This window comes from Chenopodium album, chromosome 5 (assembly GCF_948465745.1).
Source record: "Chenopodium album chromosome 5, dcCheAlbu1.1, whole genome shotgun sequence".
Taxonomy (NCBI): Eukaryota; Viridiplantae; Streptophyta; class Magnoliopsida; order Caryophyllales; family Amaranthaceae; genus Chenopodium; species Chenopodium album.
In genome coordinates, this window is record NC_137838.1 from 66,060,612 (window position 1) to 66,075,949 (window position 15,338).

The 15,338-nt window shown below is 37.3% G+C and overlaps 1 protein-coding gene across 1 annotated transcript; it reads left to right on the top strand.

The window, feature by feature from the left end:
• Positions 1-13,948: 13,948 nt before the first annotated feature.
• Positions 13,949-14,455, top strand: LOC145633025 (uncharacterized). The gene has a single exon (XM_081685332.1). It carries the CDS (start codon positions 13,949-13,951, stop codon positions 14,453-14,455), a length of 507 nt encoding a protein of 168 aa, XP_081541458.1.
• Positions 14,456-15,338: the final 883 nt, after the last annotated feature.

Sequence of the window (15,338 nt, forward strand, 5' to 3'; positions counted from 1 at the left end):
TAAATTGAACGTTATTTAGAAATATCAGTCAATGAGCATACCCGTGCTAATGCACAAATTATATTATACACGAAAGAAAACAACACAAAGTGAAATAATGTTGGTAATTATTGGGGTTCCTTGTTAAAATTTTTTTTAAAAAAAACGAAATTATTGGGATGGTAGGAAACATGATGTATAGTTAAATATATGGCCGGTCACACTGTGTGGCCGGGTTATTTGTTTAGGTGTTACTTAGTTGGTCAAGGGTTACTTGGTTAAATTAGGGGTTACTCGATCAGGGGTTATTCGTTTAGTTAGGAGTTACTCGGTTAATTGAGGGTTATCAGTCAGGGAATCTTCGGTTAGTCATGGGTTACTCAGTCAAAGGTTGTTCAGTCGGGCAGGGATTACTTAGTCAAAGGTTACTCCGACAGGGGTTACCTAGTTAATGTGGCCAACCAAACAGAATATGTGCTATTTTGATTTTGATAATTATTGAATTAATGAAAAGGTGGTTATTGAGTGATTAAATATAAAAGAAAACAATTGTTATTTTTTTAAGGAAAATAGTGGATTATGGTGGTTGTATTTTTTATATTTTTTAAAAATGAGGTACACCTAATTTAATTTAAAGATTGATTGATATTGAAGTGTTACACGAAAAAGTTCGGAAAAAAAAAGTGAAATAATATTATAGATTCCTTGGGGTTTCTAAAAGCAAAAATTGGATGATATATTAAAATAGGTAATTTTTTATTTTTTGTTTTTTTGTTTTTTTTTTTTTTTTTTGTTTTTTGTTTGGTAGTATTGAGTAAAAAAAATAGTAGAAGTGGAAGTAATTTATATATGTTTTTTTTTTTTTAAAGGCGAAAGTTATTTGGAGGATCATAACCAAAAAAAAAAAAAAAAAAAAAAGAGAGAGAGAGAGAAAAGATAAAATGGGAGTGCATGAGAATGGAGGATTGAGGTTTTGGAAAAAACCTGATTAACTTACTCTACAATTATATATTAGACTAGTATGTGCTCGTGCTAATGCACGGGTTAGGTGAACAAAAGTAGTTGACATCAAATTAAATCCCATAATAATAATAATAATAATAATAATAATAAGGAAATTTTAGATTTTAACACCATATAAAAACCCGAAAATGGTTTTTAACACCTCCATAAAAAAAAAAAAATTGATTTTAACACCACACAAACTAACAAAAAATGGGTATTACCACCACTTTACGGATTCCTAAACGGAATCAGTTAAGTGCCACGTGTCGCTTTCTTATTGGCCAAAAAAATAAAAAAAAATAAAAAGACCTAAAACTACCCAGCCACCCCAGCCCCGCCGCCGCGCCACCACCACCTAACCACCCACCCACCCCTGCCCTCCCAAAAACCACCACCAGCGACGCCTTCGCTCACCCAACCTAGCTGAAACCTCCCCCTCCCTTTCCCGCAACCGCTTCGCCCCCAAAAACCACCTAACCCAAAACCCTCCTTCCCTAATACGGTCACGATTCCAGCCAAAAATGGTCGAAATCGGCCGATTAAGGCAACTCAACCACAAAACCGGCCGATTTCGTCCAATTGTGGCCGGAATCGCGACCGTATTGGGGAAGGAGATTTTGGGTTTGGTCGTTTTTGGGGGCGAAGCCATTGCGGGAAAGGGTGGGGGAGGGTTCATCTGGGTTGGGGGTGTGAAGGCGTCGCGGCCGGTGGTGGTTTCGGGGAGGGAAGGGGTAGGTCTGTGGTTGGCGGTGGTGGCGCGGTGGTGGGGCTGGGGTGGCTGGGGTAGTTTTAGGGTTTTTTTATTTTTTTTTAAACAACTAAAATGGTGACACGTGTCACTGAGGACCCCACTTAACAGAATTTTTGGACGGAATCCGTTAAGTGGTGGTAATACCAATTTTTTGTTATTTTGTGTGGTGTTAAAATCAATTTTTTTTTTATGGAGGCGTTAAAAATCATTTTCGGGTTTTTGTGTGGTGTTAAAATCTAAAATTTCCTAATAATAATAATAATAATAATAATAAGGGGGATTTATCTTTGTGGATGGCCACACCGTGTGGCAGGGGTACTTGAGTTACTCGGTCATGGGTTACTTGAGTTACTCCTGTTCGAATAACCCCTGACTGAGTAACTCGAGTAACCCCTGACCGAGTAACCCCTCAAGTAACCCCAGAGGCCCAGACTGAGTAATCCCTGAAGTAACCCCTGACTGAGTAACCCTCAAGTAACCCCTGACCGAGTAACTCGAGTAACCCTAACAGAGTAACTCAAGTAACCTCGAATCGAATAACTCGAGTAACCCCTCAAGTAACCCCAGACCGAGTAACTCGAGTAACCTCTGACCGAGTAACTTAAGTAACCCCTGACCGAGTAACTCGAGTAACATTTGACCGAGTAACTTACGTAATCCCTGACCGAGTAACTCGAGTTACCTCTGACCGAGTAACTCAAGTAACCACTGATCGAGTAACTCAAGTAACCACTGACCGAGTAACCCCTCAAGTAACCCCTAACCTAACCCCTCAAGTAATCCATAACCGAGTAACTCAGGTAACCCCTGACCAAGTAACCCCTGACGACCAAGTAACTCAAGTAACCCCTCAAGTAACCCTTACCGGATAACCCCTCAAGTAACCCCTGCCACATATAAAATTTGTCTAATAAGAAATTTTTCTAGTGTATAGATTTTAAGAAACATTAACAATAATAGTCTTGAAATTTATACATATGATCATATAAAGCGACCAAAGATTGGAGACCTATGATCATATGCATATACTATATTGATTTGGTACTTTGTATATCATAAGACATAAGCATAGAAACAAATAGTATTTCTTACTCTGTTGATCCAAGTGCTGAAGTGCAAGAGTACTTATTGATAATATTAACACAATCTTAGTTAAAATGAATTAATATCATAAGCATAGATGGACAAACAGTTTTCGGGCGTGTTCGACAAAATATAGCTGTGAAGGTAGCAGTAGCTGTGGAGGTAGCTGTTAGCTGTGTAGGTAGCTGTTAGCTGTCAACAAGCTGTTAGCTGTGAAGATAAATAATTTAGATATGAGTGTTCGGTAAAGTAGTGGTTGACTAGCTGTTACATATAAAAATCAATATTTTATTTTTAAAACTATAGATTAAATTTTCAACAGCTACTTGAAAAGCTACCTCTAATTTCAAAAGCTAATATTTCTAACTTTTCACAAAAGCTACCTCCACCACTAAAAACTATCCTAACCACTACTTTGCCAAACACTCACATTTTTTGTTGAGTAGTGGTTTGACCAAGTCAAACCACTAAAAGCTACCTAAAAGCTACTCAAAAGCTAACGCCGAACATGCCCGACCTACTCTGTTGATCTAAGTGCAAGAGTACTTTTTTTGACAAATATAAACACAATCATAGTTAAAATGAATAAAACAAAAGGACAATTAACATCCTAAACACATAACAAATCAGCAGAGTAATAAGAATGTAGGAAGCCATAATTATTAATAAGAATGTAGGAAGCCATAATTATTACATTTACATGAATAACTATGGACTATAAATAAATCTATCATACAATAATAATGACCCCCCAAAAACAAATTACAATTGTTAGTTGGTTTGACCACGATGATTAAATCTTCAAATCCCCCTCTATACTTCTTAAGCTTATGTTGTTGACATGTCTTTTGTACTTGTCATGCTTCCCTCCCAGTGATAGCTAAAACAAAATCAATAACAAACTAATAGAGTACAAATTAACAAAATTCAACTACATATACACTACGACATACTTCGTATCCAAAGTATAACATCATATGAATATAAGATTAACAAAAGTTGTTTGATAAAGCACATATGTGTATTGCATGCTTAATTAGCATGTGCATACTAATAGTCTAATACCTTGCTTGCTATACTCTAAATGGAATAAAATCGAAGAAAAAAAAAACATTTGATTAAAATGACCAACAAACATTTAACACTAAATTATAGATCCAAAACAGCAGATGTCACATATTTATAATGATTATGTTATCTCAAAATTATCAATATGCTTTTTGTACAATCCTCAATCTTCCCCTAATGAACCGATTTATATGTAATCTAGCAAGACTAAAATTGTAGTTACAACCCTACGTAGTACTCGTAGTATTGTAACTCATGTGTCTCTCAAACTTTCACATTCAATATCTCATGAAAGAGAACAAAACCACCATATATACTTCTCACAAAAATACTACTATACAAACTCACTAATTTTAAACATAAGAAAATTTAGTAGAGAAAACCCCGTCATACTTCTCACGGAAACACTACAAACCCACTAATTTTAAATATGAAAAATTCAATGTAATTATTGTTTTTGTGAATTGAGTGTAAAATTGGAATAGCAGTATATGTGGTATTTAGAATATACACACTAACTTTATTATACAAAGTCCAATTATTCAAAATAACATGCTTTCTTCAATTACATACCAATTTTCTGACCCCGGCAAATTTGCCGATCACTTGTTCGACTTCGGGTTTTTGATTAGGCCTACAATTCAAGAAAACACTAATTAAATTAGGAAAAAAAAACCCAATGTTACTCTCTCTCTATCTTGGATTATCAATATTTTTTTTTCCTAATCTTTCGTACCCAATTATAACAGTGAGTGGCTGCATAGAGTATATATGGAAAGAATTAAACCTTATGAACATAAGAAAGATAATTATCATGTGCAAAAGGAATGCATTAGCAAATCAAAATCATAGTTGAACAAAGAATTTGAAAAGAAGAGATAAAATTATATTGCAGTGTGATTAAAATAATTTCAAGTTGCAAGTAATCTTACCAAGCAAAATAACGTACAATACATATTATTGGAGATGTGGGAGTGTAGGAGTTTAAGAGAGTATGGGATGATGATTGAGGAGGAATAAACTATAAGTGTATATTGATTTAGTAGTTTCTTTAAGAAATTTAAAAATTGTGTTAGATAAAAAGGAGGGAGTAGTTATTTAGGAGGGAGTGAATGAGAGGGCAAGGTTGGGGTTTTGAAGAGCTGTGGTTTAAAGTTAGGAAAAACGACTTATAATCGCTATTGTGTTATCTTTCACAAGAAACTTTTATATTTCAATTATATAATTTATAAAACCAAGCATGGCTTGGAATCTATCTAATGAATAATAACATGCTTATAAGTTATAACCCATATAAATTTATTTAGTTCAATGTACACAACATAGTACAATTTATAAATTACATACCGTTATAATGTGACTATGTGAAATCTTGTTTGAATCATCTTAATATATGTATTTAATATGTCAATCTTTATAATCTTAATCTTAATATTAATTAAATATATTAATTGTTGAACTTGTATGTCAAAACATGATAAATGAAAAATGTAAAACAAAAATGATATGAGGAAGTATCGAATTTCTTATCTGACAACATTGATAAAATGCATTAGAAGAAATTATTAATGATAATAATTATTAATTCTTAAGCTTCGATATTCAAAGTTTTTTAACTGCAATCATCATAGTAGTATTTGTAATCGTACTCATTTAAAGATTAGAGTATCATATGATGATTATGTTGAAGGTATATGATTAAATTTAAGACATAAATTGAAGAATAGTAATTTGACTCAAACTTAATTGCAATGTCGTTTCAGTCATCAAATTCTACAAAATTTTCTACAAAGTGTTTACTAAAACTCTAAAAGCCATTTTGTTTGACTAGGTTCAATTACTTTTCTTCTGTTCTGATTTAGTGGGTGGATGCTTTACAATCTGTTTTATTAATTTTATAGAGTTTAGTTATATTATAGAATTGTTGTCTGTAGTAGATTGTAGATACATTTATTATCATAGTGGCACTTTTAAGTTATTTTATTTACCAAGTAGAAACCTATTATTTTATTGATTTTTTTCTTTTTTTTTTTAAAAAAAAAAAAAAAAAAAAAAAAAGCAGTGTTACAAGTGGATATTGATTTGATAGCTGATTTCTTACATCACCGCAAGTCCGCAATGAATATAGGAGTTAGATTCTATGTTTGTTTTCCTTTTATAAAATAACCTTTTCTCTAAATTAACATTACTACGAGTAGTATTTTCAGTGTTATCCATACTCAATTTTACGTTTCAATTGCATCCTTATTAAAGTTGGGAGTGGATTTAACTATTGAGTTTCTAGATGTGAAATATAATCCTTTCCTTTATTGTATTTTAAATAATATAGAACGGGAAGACACTTGCAAGATATTAATTGTCACTCTAAACAATTTATGTATTCAATTATATTTTGACACACTTTGGTCTAAATATTTTTTATTTTTTTTAGGACACTTTGGTCTAGATATGTAAAAGTTTAAAACTGTAAAAGTATCATTTACATCTTTTATATAATTTAAGAGACAATTTGCATCACTTAACCAGTTGACCACATCACTCCAAAACCCTAGCTTTATATTCATTTGTTTGATTTTAATATTCGTTAACTAAGAAATAATTGTTATATATCAAAATATCTGAAGAACAAACTAAAATCAGCAATTGATTAATTCACAATTGGAAACTAACACATTAGAAATTACAAAAAAACCACATATAAAATTAATAACCGAAAAAATGCCCTATTTCTCTTACAAAAAAAAAAAAAAAGTGCCCCTGTTTTCTTAAAAAAAAAAAAAAAGTGCCCCTGTTTTCTTAAAAAAAAAAAAAAAATGTCCCTGTTTCTCTTACAAAAAAATTCCCCTCAGCTAGACAGCTACATCGACTTTAGCTTGAATCACTACACTAAGAAATCAATGTCTGCAAAGGCAATTTTGCAGGGGGGAGGGCCAAAGAGAGAGTAAAAACCCAATGATGAAAACAACGAGATTGTGAATTGGGAAAAACATAGATAAAATAAGGATGAAAGAAATGAGGAAAGAAAATCGGTCGTTAGCACAAGTTATTTTTGCGAGGGTAAAAATAGTGTCGTCTTTCTCAGTAACGCAAACTTTAACAGATGTGAACGCGCATATAATGAGCATCATTGTGAAGAACAAAAGATATAAGATATTTGGTATTTCCAGGTAATCAGAGAATAATAAAGTTCCCAAGTGAGAAGCCAATGAGAGATTGTTGATGATAATAAGCATCCATCGAATCTCCAAAGAATTAGAGATTTCAAATGTATTTAATGTTGGCCAATTGTTTAAGACGTTGGGTATAGTTGTAGTTTTGTTTAGGAGGAGGTATAAGAGGGCTGGATGTATAGAAAGTAATGTTAGCATTGGATACAGGTACATGAAAATTTGAGAGGGGCAAAATATACTTAGAATGAAGACGACAAACATGAATGACCAGGTAATGCTTGGGAGGAGATGAGAGATAGATCTGTTGTCGCCTATGTAGACGATGAAGAAGAGACCAATAAAGCCGTCATTCTTCTCATATATGGCAGTAAAATTTGTCATCCGGTAAATAATGAGTGTTTCGGCAAAAAATGAGCTAACCGGGCCTTGGAGGGGTGTCTGAGAACCTCGAATTTGGGCCTTGAATGGACCTGCAAAATGAACCCCGAGCCCCGGGGGTTGAACCTGGGGCGGAGCCTCCGACGCCCAAGTTAGTAGCCAAACAATGCATATTTTGAGAGGAGTTTAGGGGAGAGAGTGGAGGAGTATGGTCATCTTCTACCCTCTTCCTCAGGCTGCAGAAATGGGGGGAGTAAGAAGGTAGCAACAAAAACAAAACAATAAAAAGCCGAAGTAAGCGCTGGACTTACCAGGGTCTTCGGCCGAACCTCGGCAGCTTTAGATGTCCCTTCGCCTCTTTCCAAGGAGTTGATGGCTCGGGACACGTCCGCAGCTGTCCGAGCAGCCTGTGCTTCCTCGGGTAGCAAAGGCCGGAGGGGGTCTCGCTTCTCCCACCAAGGCTTCTGCTTGGTGTAATCGGCGGCGGCTTCGATCTGAAGGCCAGTTTCGTGCAGATGCAGTGGACGGTTCTTCGGAGCAGTGATTGCCGGAGCCCGATCCATAATAACTCGTTCGGCGTTCACCCCAAGCCTATTATAGTCAATACCCGAGGTAGCCTCGCTCAGCTCTGAAAAGAACAGACGAAGGTTAGACTGAGGGAATAGGCACGAAAAATAAACAGAATTAAAACAAGTCAGTCCTCGACCCTAGCCGAACATACTTACCACCCCTATACTTTCGGCTGAGGCCGACAACCGCCAGCATCCTCTCTTGGAAGATGTAGTGGTTATCCGGAAGCCATCTGGCCGGGAGAAATCTCATTCGGCCAACTCCCCCAGGGTTATTCTGCTTCCCGAAGAAACTCATTTGCTCGTAGCTGGGGTGACGAGCGGCATCAGGGTCCTCGGGGCCCAAATCCTGCATGTTCGGATCAGGCATGGAGAGGTATCGGGGAGCCCCGAAAAAATAAGGATGCTCCGGATCAGCGGGAACTCTCACCCAGACCCACTGACCTCTCCAATCCTTGTCCGAGGATTCGTTCGGCCACATAGTCAGATATTGGGGACGGCTCTCTATTCGCCACCAGCCTGAGGACCCATGCTGGCCGTACACGCTCTGGAGGTTTTCACCAACTGATGCATCCTTCGGAAGCAGTGCAGATTCGGCTCAACAGCAAAGAATCGGCACACCCAGAGATAAGTCATCACCCGCCGAATGCTAACGGGTGTTAATTGGCACAGGGAGATCCTGTAATTTATTAAAATGTCCCTGACGAAGGGATCCAAAGGAAACCGAAGCCCGTATTGTAATTGCCGAGTGTACACCCCTATATATCCAGGAGGGGGACGGTGAATCCTGTCAGTCGGCGAGGGCATTCGGCACCAGTGCCCATCCTCTTCAAAAATGTCGTAGTGCAACTCAATTTGCTCGGCGAACCGGTAGGTTTCGGCATGCCGAATCCACCACGTGTAAGGGGTATTTCTCACCATGGCGTCCTGGGCCTCGGCGTCCTGCCATTCAGCATGCCCAGGAAGCAGGTCCCAGAGTACGGGGGGAAAATCCTCGGCCTGCCCAGCCCGTTCTCTCCGTTCAGGCTGCCCCGCCTCGCCGGCCCCGGCGTCCTGTTGAGGCGGCACGACATTCAAGGGAACGGCCGGAATTCCCCTCTCCGGGTCTTCCCCGACTCGTTCCCCATTCCAAATGTCGGCGCGGTCACGGGGATCCCCTGCCTGGCCCCGTCGACCCGGTTGACGCCCTCTTCCTCGAGCCATACCCAAATTCGAACAAGAAAAGTAGGGAGAGGAGGAATTCTCTCGGAAAAGGCAAGAAAATCGAAAAAACTCGAAGAAAATTACCTTCAAATCGGCCGGAATACGCTGGTCAAGTTAGTGGAAGCAGCGGATTTGAGTATCGAACTCGGATTCGAGAATAGTGCGCTAGAAATTCGAAGCGAAGGTGGGTCTGTGCGAGAATTTGAGTGTAAGCTGGTGAAGAAATGAGGCGAAAATGCGAATCAGACCTTATGATTCCGGGAAGGAGAATCCCAAAGGTCGAAAAGTTCAAATTTCTCTTAAACGCCTCCTTAATTAACCGTTAAACACTCTCTCACATGATTAACCGCCCACTATCCACTCCACTTCCTATTAATTATCCAAATTACAGTTATTTAATTAATAACTGCTTAAAAATTTAAATCTTTTGATTTAATTAAATCATTACTTCCCTCCATTTCTTATTGGATTCAAACCCGACCCGTCATCCTTCCAAATCGGGTCTGGGGGGCAAGTTGTTTGGGGTTCAATTTACCTAGTTGGGCCTAGTCATTTATTTGGGTCCAGTTATCTCATTGGGCCTAGTCATTAAATGATCCAATTAAAAGCCCAAGGTCAAGGTTCAACTCTCATTTGTGCTAAAGTCAAGATCAGTCCACAAGACAAGTCAATTGGGCCAAGGCCCACTTCCTCCTTGTATGCCAAGGTATATAAGCCTTCAATTTATGCATTTATGACATATTCACAAAAGCCTCAAGCAATTAATTCTCTTGCATAGCTTTCTCTCTCTACACATTGTGCTGACTTTAGCATCGGAGGGGCCTTCCTCGGCAACACCCCCGAGGCTAGTTTACGTGTGTTTGCTGTGCAGGAAACCTTCGGCCCAACATCACTTGGACCGAATCCAGTCTTCACCACTTCATCGGACCTTCGGCAAGGTCCCATTGTTTTCATCCGAAACAATGAGCAAGACACCTAAAAGACAAGAGCTCAAAAGGTTGTTTAAACTAGGATAGCTAGCGAAAATCAAGAGAAACTCAGACCTGATAAATAAATTAATTGGAACTCCCATAAGCCATTTTGGGTCAACAACACGAATCCTTAAAGCCATAAAGAGAGAGGAGAGAGAGAGTAGTGTTATGTATGTGTTTAGGGTAAATGGTCGCAACCTTAACTTAACCCCCTATTTATAAAGATTGTTATTTGGAATATTTTCATCTTAAGTTGCATTCACACCTATTAGTTTTGAGTTTTGGACAAATGACGCAGGGTTTTATTAAAGTACTAATTCAGTGTCAGCCCCTATGGCATCAATCCAATGGTGGTCATGGACTCATGCTCTATCTATGGACTATGGCATAGATTAAGCGTATTGTTTCTTAGTTTCCTTAAAGTTACTATTGTTTCCCTAAGCTTATCTCGTTTGTATGTGTGCGCTTTGATGTATTTGGTTGTAATGTAGTTTTGTTTAGCTCTAATATATATGAGTAAATTGTAATTTTTGCCTTCGTAAAATGAACTATATCAAAAAAATTAAATAAATAAATTTGTAATGATGCTATAAATTAATTTGCAAAAGTCAGGAATAGAGGAGACATTATTAAATTATTAACCAATTACTGACTACATTCATAACTAGTTAGGACGACTTTGGAGCGAATTAGCCCTCCATTGCCCTCCATTGCACAAATGCTTTTGTGTTTTTTGACTTTTTCTTTGTCATTGCACGTATATTTTAAATGCTATCGGGTTTTAATTTTGTTTTTTTTTTTTTTTTTTTTTTTTTTTTTTTTTTTTTTTTACGGGAAGTTGGAGAAGTATTATTAAGTGATCAAATTGTCAAAGATTACAGCATCCGAAGCGCAATCCGGCACCTCTTCCAACCAAACTCGCATTACATCAAATATAACACTACTTTGTGCGAGTCTATGAGCAACCCCATTCCCTTTTCTACCCACATGTGAAGCATTGAAACTATTACAAGAGGCAGCAAGCAAGAGAATGTCTTTAACAACTACACCAAATCTGGAATTCTAAGTCTTCTTATGCTTAAGAAAGTGATGCAGCTTCATGTTGTCTGTTTCCATAATAATGCTACGGAATCCTGCCACAATAGAGACTGTGAGTAAGTGCCTGGCAGCAAGGGCTTCTCCAACATCAACATCAAACTCCTCCCTTAATCTCCAGCAAGTAGACAGAAGCACATCACCCACATGATCCCTAACCACACCACCCAGACCTGTGGTTTTGTTATGTTAATATAGGAATTAAATAAATAAATAAAGATAAGTTAATAAATATTAATGAAAGAAAAAAAAAAAAGTTTTAGGGACAGATTTTTGTTGTGATTGGACTATATTGTCAGAGGAAATTAAAACAATCATTCGTATAATTTACTGCTTCGTGGAATTACGATTGTCGAAGCCACACTCCACATATATTGCTGTTGAGAAAATACATGTTAATATGCCATATTAACTGTAGACACCCATTTGTGTCTCCCCAAAATCAAACCCAGTGATGAGTATCTTTCACGTCGAATCATAATCGAATGAAGCGAAAGTGTGGAAAGTCTAGTGTTGCGGATAGTTTTAATTTCTTTTCTTTTCTCTCTGTTTTTGAAAACTTATTTTAAGAAAACAGTCAATCCAGTTTGGTTGGTCCATGATATGGGTCCAATAGTAGTGTAGTTAGATGGGGCTTGACAAGACCTTTTCAACGATATATTATAAGCCCAATTCCGATGAATATTGAGGAAGTTATGACCAATTTACTAAACTGGGCCCGATTTGAGCCTTATATACGGCCCAATGATCTAGGGGAGGGCCTAATATGATTTATCATTCCTAATGCAATTAGGAATGGTTTTAATTAAAATCAAATAGCATTTTCGAGAAAATTATATGATTTTATCCTCTAATACGACAAACTTATCTGATTTTCGAAAACGCGTTAAAAACAGGCTTGGCGCCTTGACTCCAGGCATTGGCGCCTGGAACCAGGCCTAGCGCCTGGCGCTAGTGTTGGTGCTTGGCGCTAGTTAGCCAGGGTTTGCGCCAGCTCTGTTTTTTGTGCGTCAGACTATGTTTTGTGATTTTATCTTTTTGGTTGATTTTCTCTATAAATAACGTATTAAAAACTCCGTTTTCATTCACCAATTCTCACGAATTCTCATCTATAATCAGTTTTCATTCGCAATCATTAATTCTCTAATTCTCTCTTAATTCATTCATCTCTCTCTTTTAAATTAATCTTTTTCATACAAAATTCCGCATTCATTAGATCTAGAAACACCTAGCCATATTCGAAGTTGTCTTCGCCATAGACGTGAAAGGTTTAATTTCTGAGGGTTTGGCCCCAAATCTCTATTTCAATTATTTAATTTGATTGTGTTTATTATTTTCCTTGAAGTTACTAACGTGTGTATTTTGTAATTAGAAAGAGGTACGAGGCATCAAAGTAAGTGCTTTAATTGTTTTATTGATATTATGATGTAGAAATTATGTTTATATTGTTATTATGATATTCCTAGTATCATGTCTAGGGTATTTTTAATATTAAATATGATTGTTATGATGCTTCCTATGTTCTTCCTAATATTTATGATTGCTAGTATCATGTTAGGGTTAAAGATTTGATTTTTAATGCTTAGTGACATGCTAGGGTTTGTTATTAATCTTGTTAGTATCATGCCTAGGATCTTGCTATTATTATTATGCTTTAATATTAACATGAACATGATTATGATTATAATTGTTATTATTATTTTGGTGATGATTATAATTTATTATTATTATTATGTTGCTTGATATTTTATTTATTGCTTGATTATACCTTTTATGCATGTTTAAAGGGAACTTGTACTTGTAATCACGTTTAATAAGATATTTAATAATCTTATTTAGGGTTAATTGTGATTATAATTTCAAGTGATCGCCAATAATAGTTTATTTGTGCATTTAAATTCAACCAACATAGATAATCAGGTTTAGGGTTAAACCTATTGATTGCATGTTAATTGAAAAGCGCACATGAATACGATCAGAATAAAGTAGAGGCCTATTATTAGGGCAGGTTCAATCTCTTTTAGGTTGGATTTGTACCTTCATCCCCGAACCCTTATTTGGTTCTAGACCTTATGGAGTTGACGATCTCTTGGATCGTTAAGGGGTGTAACCTTCATCCTATGAACGATTTACAAGTTCCTAAAACTTGTTGGCGACTCTTTTGCTCTATCTTCTTCCCTTTTGGACGCCACCGTACTTTAGTGTATGATCACAGTGGGGTTCAAGTTAGGGGTTTAACGCTTGAAATTATTCCCTACATTAACATATATTGTTATTATAGGGGTACAATGGGCACTCCTCTATTGCCGTTGGTGGAAATATTACTCCCTCCTTCCTTTATTGATAGTCTTTTATGGGTAATTTTTACGACAATTATTAAACATAAATAAGAAGTAGTAAAATTAATGAAAACTCCCTTGAAACAGAGGGCGGTGACTACCTTGTGAGAGAGGCAAACCCTACCGAGAGAGAGAGAGAGGCAGTTTTTGTGGTCATCAATGGCTGAAGATCTGACTAAGCAATGCGCTAATCTCCGTATCCAAGATTCCGAGAACGAAATTGTTGACATAGGAGACGTAGAGGAATGTGACTCTAAAGATCGCGTTTCCCTAATGCTTGTTGGGAAATTAATGTCAGACCGATCTTTCAATTTAGAATGAAGCTTTCAAGAAGACAATGATCCAGGCTTGGTCCGTATCAAAGAGGGTGATTATCAGTATGATAGGAACGAATTTGTTTGCTTTCCAATTCTTCCATTTGAAGGACAAAGAGAAGGTGCTTGACGGGAGACCGTGGTGTTTCGAAAACAATCTTCTACTCATAAAGGAAATAAACGACAATGAACAACCAACAGATGTGTCCTTAACCCATTCTACCTTTTGGGTTAGATTGGAAAATCTCCCTTTCAATCAGAGATCAGATGCAATTGTTACGGCAATAACCGCTTCTATAGGAGAGACGCTTGAAATTGAGAGTGACGATTTGGGGCTAGAGAAATATAGAAGAGTGAAATTGAATTTGGATATCACAAAACCTCTAAGACGTTTTCTGAATGTGAAGGAGAAAGAGGGGAAAGTGATTCAAGTGGGAATCAAATATGAGCGTCTTCCTATTTTCTGCCTTATGTGTGGAATCATCGGCCATAGTGAGAAAGACTGTCTCAATGTGTCTGAAGATGAATAGGCCAGGGCTTAGGGTTGGGTTGGAGTCTTCGATTGAGAGCCACTCCTAGAAAGGGAAGACAGAAACTGATAGAGGAGTTTTGAAGAAGTTAAAGCTAAGCTAGTAGGAAAGTATTGTTTGTAAGCAAGAAACCTGTAGCTGATGAGGTAGTTAAAGGGGCTTGTCCTGCTCTGACTGAAAACACAGCAGCAGATAGTCCACCAGAGAATAGAGTGGGAAAGATAGGGGAAGGGAATGATTGTATTGTTGAACCCACCAACAATAAAATTAAATCAAATCCAATGCTCTGACTCTGACTGCTATTGAGGGAAGTACTATGATAAAGGGGACTGAAAAAGAAAAAGAGATGAAGGAGAATGAGAATTTCAGACTTGATAGCTCTTCTTTACCTGCTACCTTTGCTATTGGTGTAAGTAGTTCCAAAAAAAGTAGTAAAGAGAGGAGTGAAATTCAAAAGGGACGAAGTAGAGTGTACGGTTGCTGCTGCCCTACAAGAACCAAGATGTGGTAAAAGGAAGGATGTTTCACCCGGTGAAGAGATGGATGTTAATGAAAATCGCTAGCAATTGAAGAAGTAGCGGGAGTTGGAAGCAACCAACCCCGCGAAAAACAATGATAGGCCTTAGTTGGAACTGTCGGGGGTTGGGGAGTCCCCGGGCAGTCACTGCACTGAAAGGCATTATTCGTGTAGAGCATCCCCACTTTGTCTTCCTCTCGGAGACAAAGTTGAAAGGTCATGAATGGGAGGGTATCAAACGAAAATTGAATTGCAGTAACTTATTGTGTGTAAATTGTACAGGAATAGGGCGCAGTGGTGGTTTGGCTATGTTATGGAGTAACTCGTTGGACTTGAGTCTTAAATCTTCTTCTTTGAACCACATTG

Bases quoted from the DNA above. Each gene is read 5' to 3' on its own strand.
- LOC145633025 (XM_081685332.1), top strand. From the start codon at position 13,949: ATGATCCAGGCTTGGTCCGTATCAAAGAGGGTGATTATCAGTATGATA.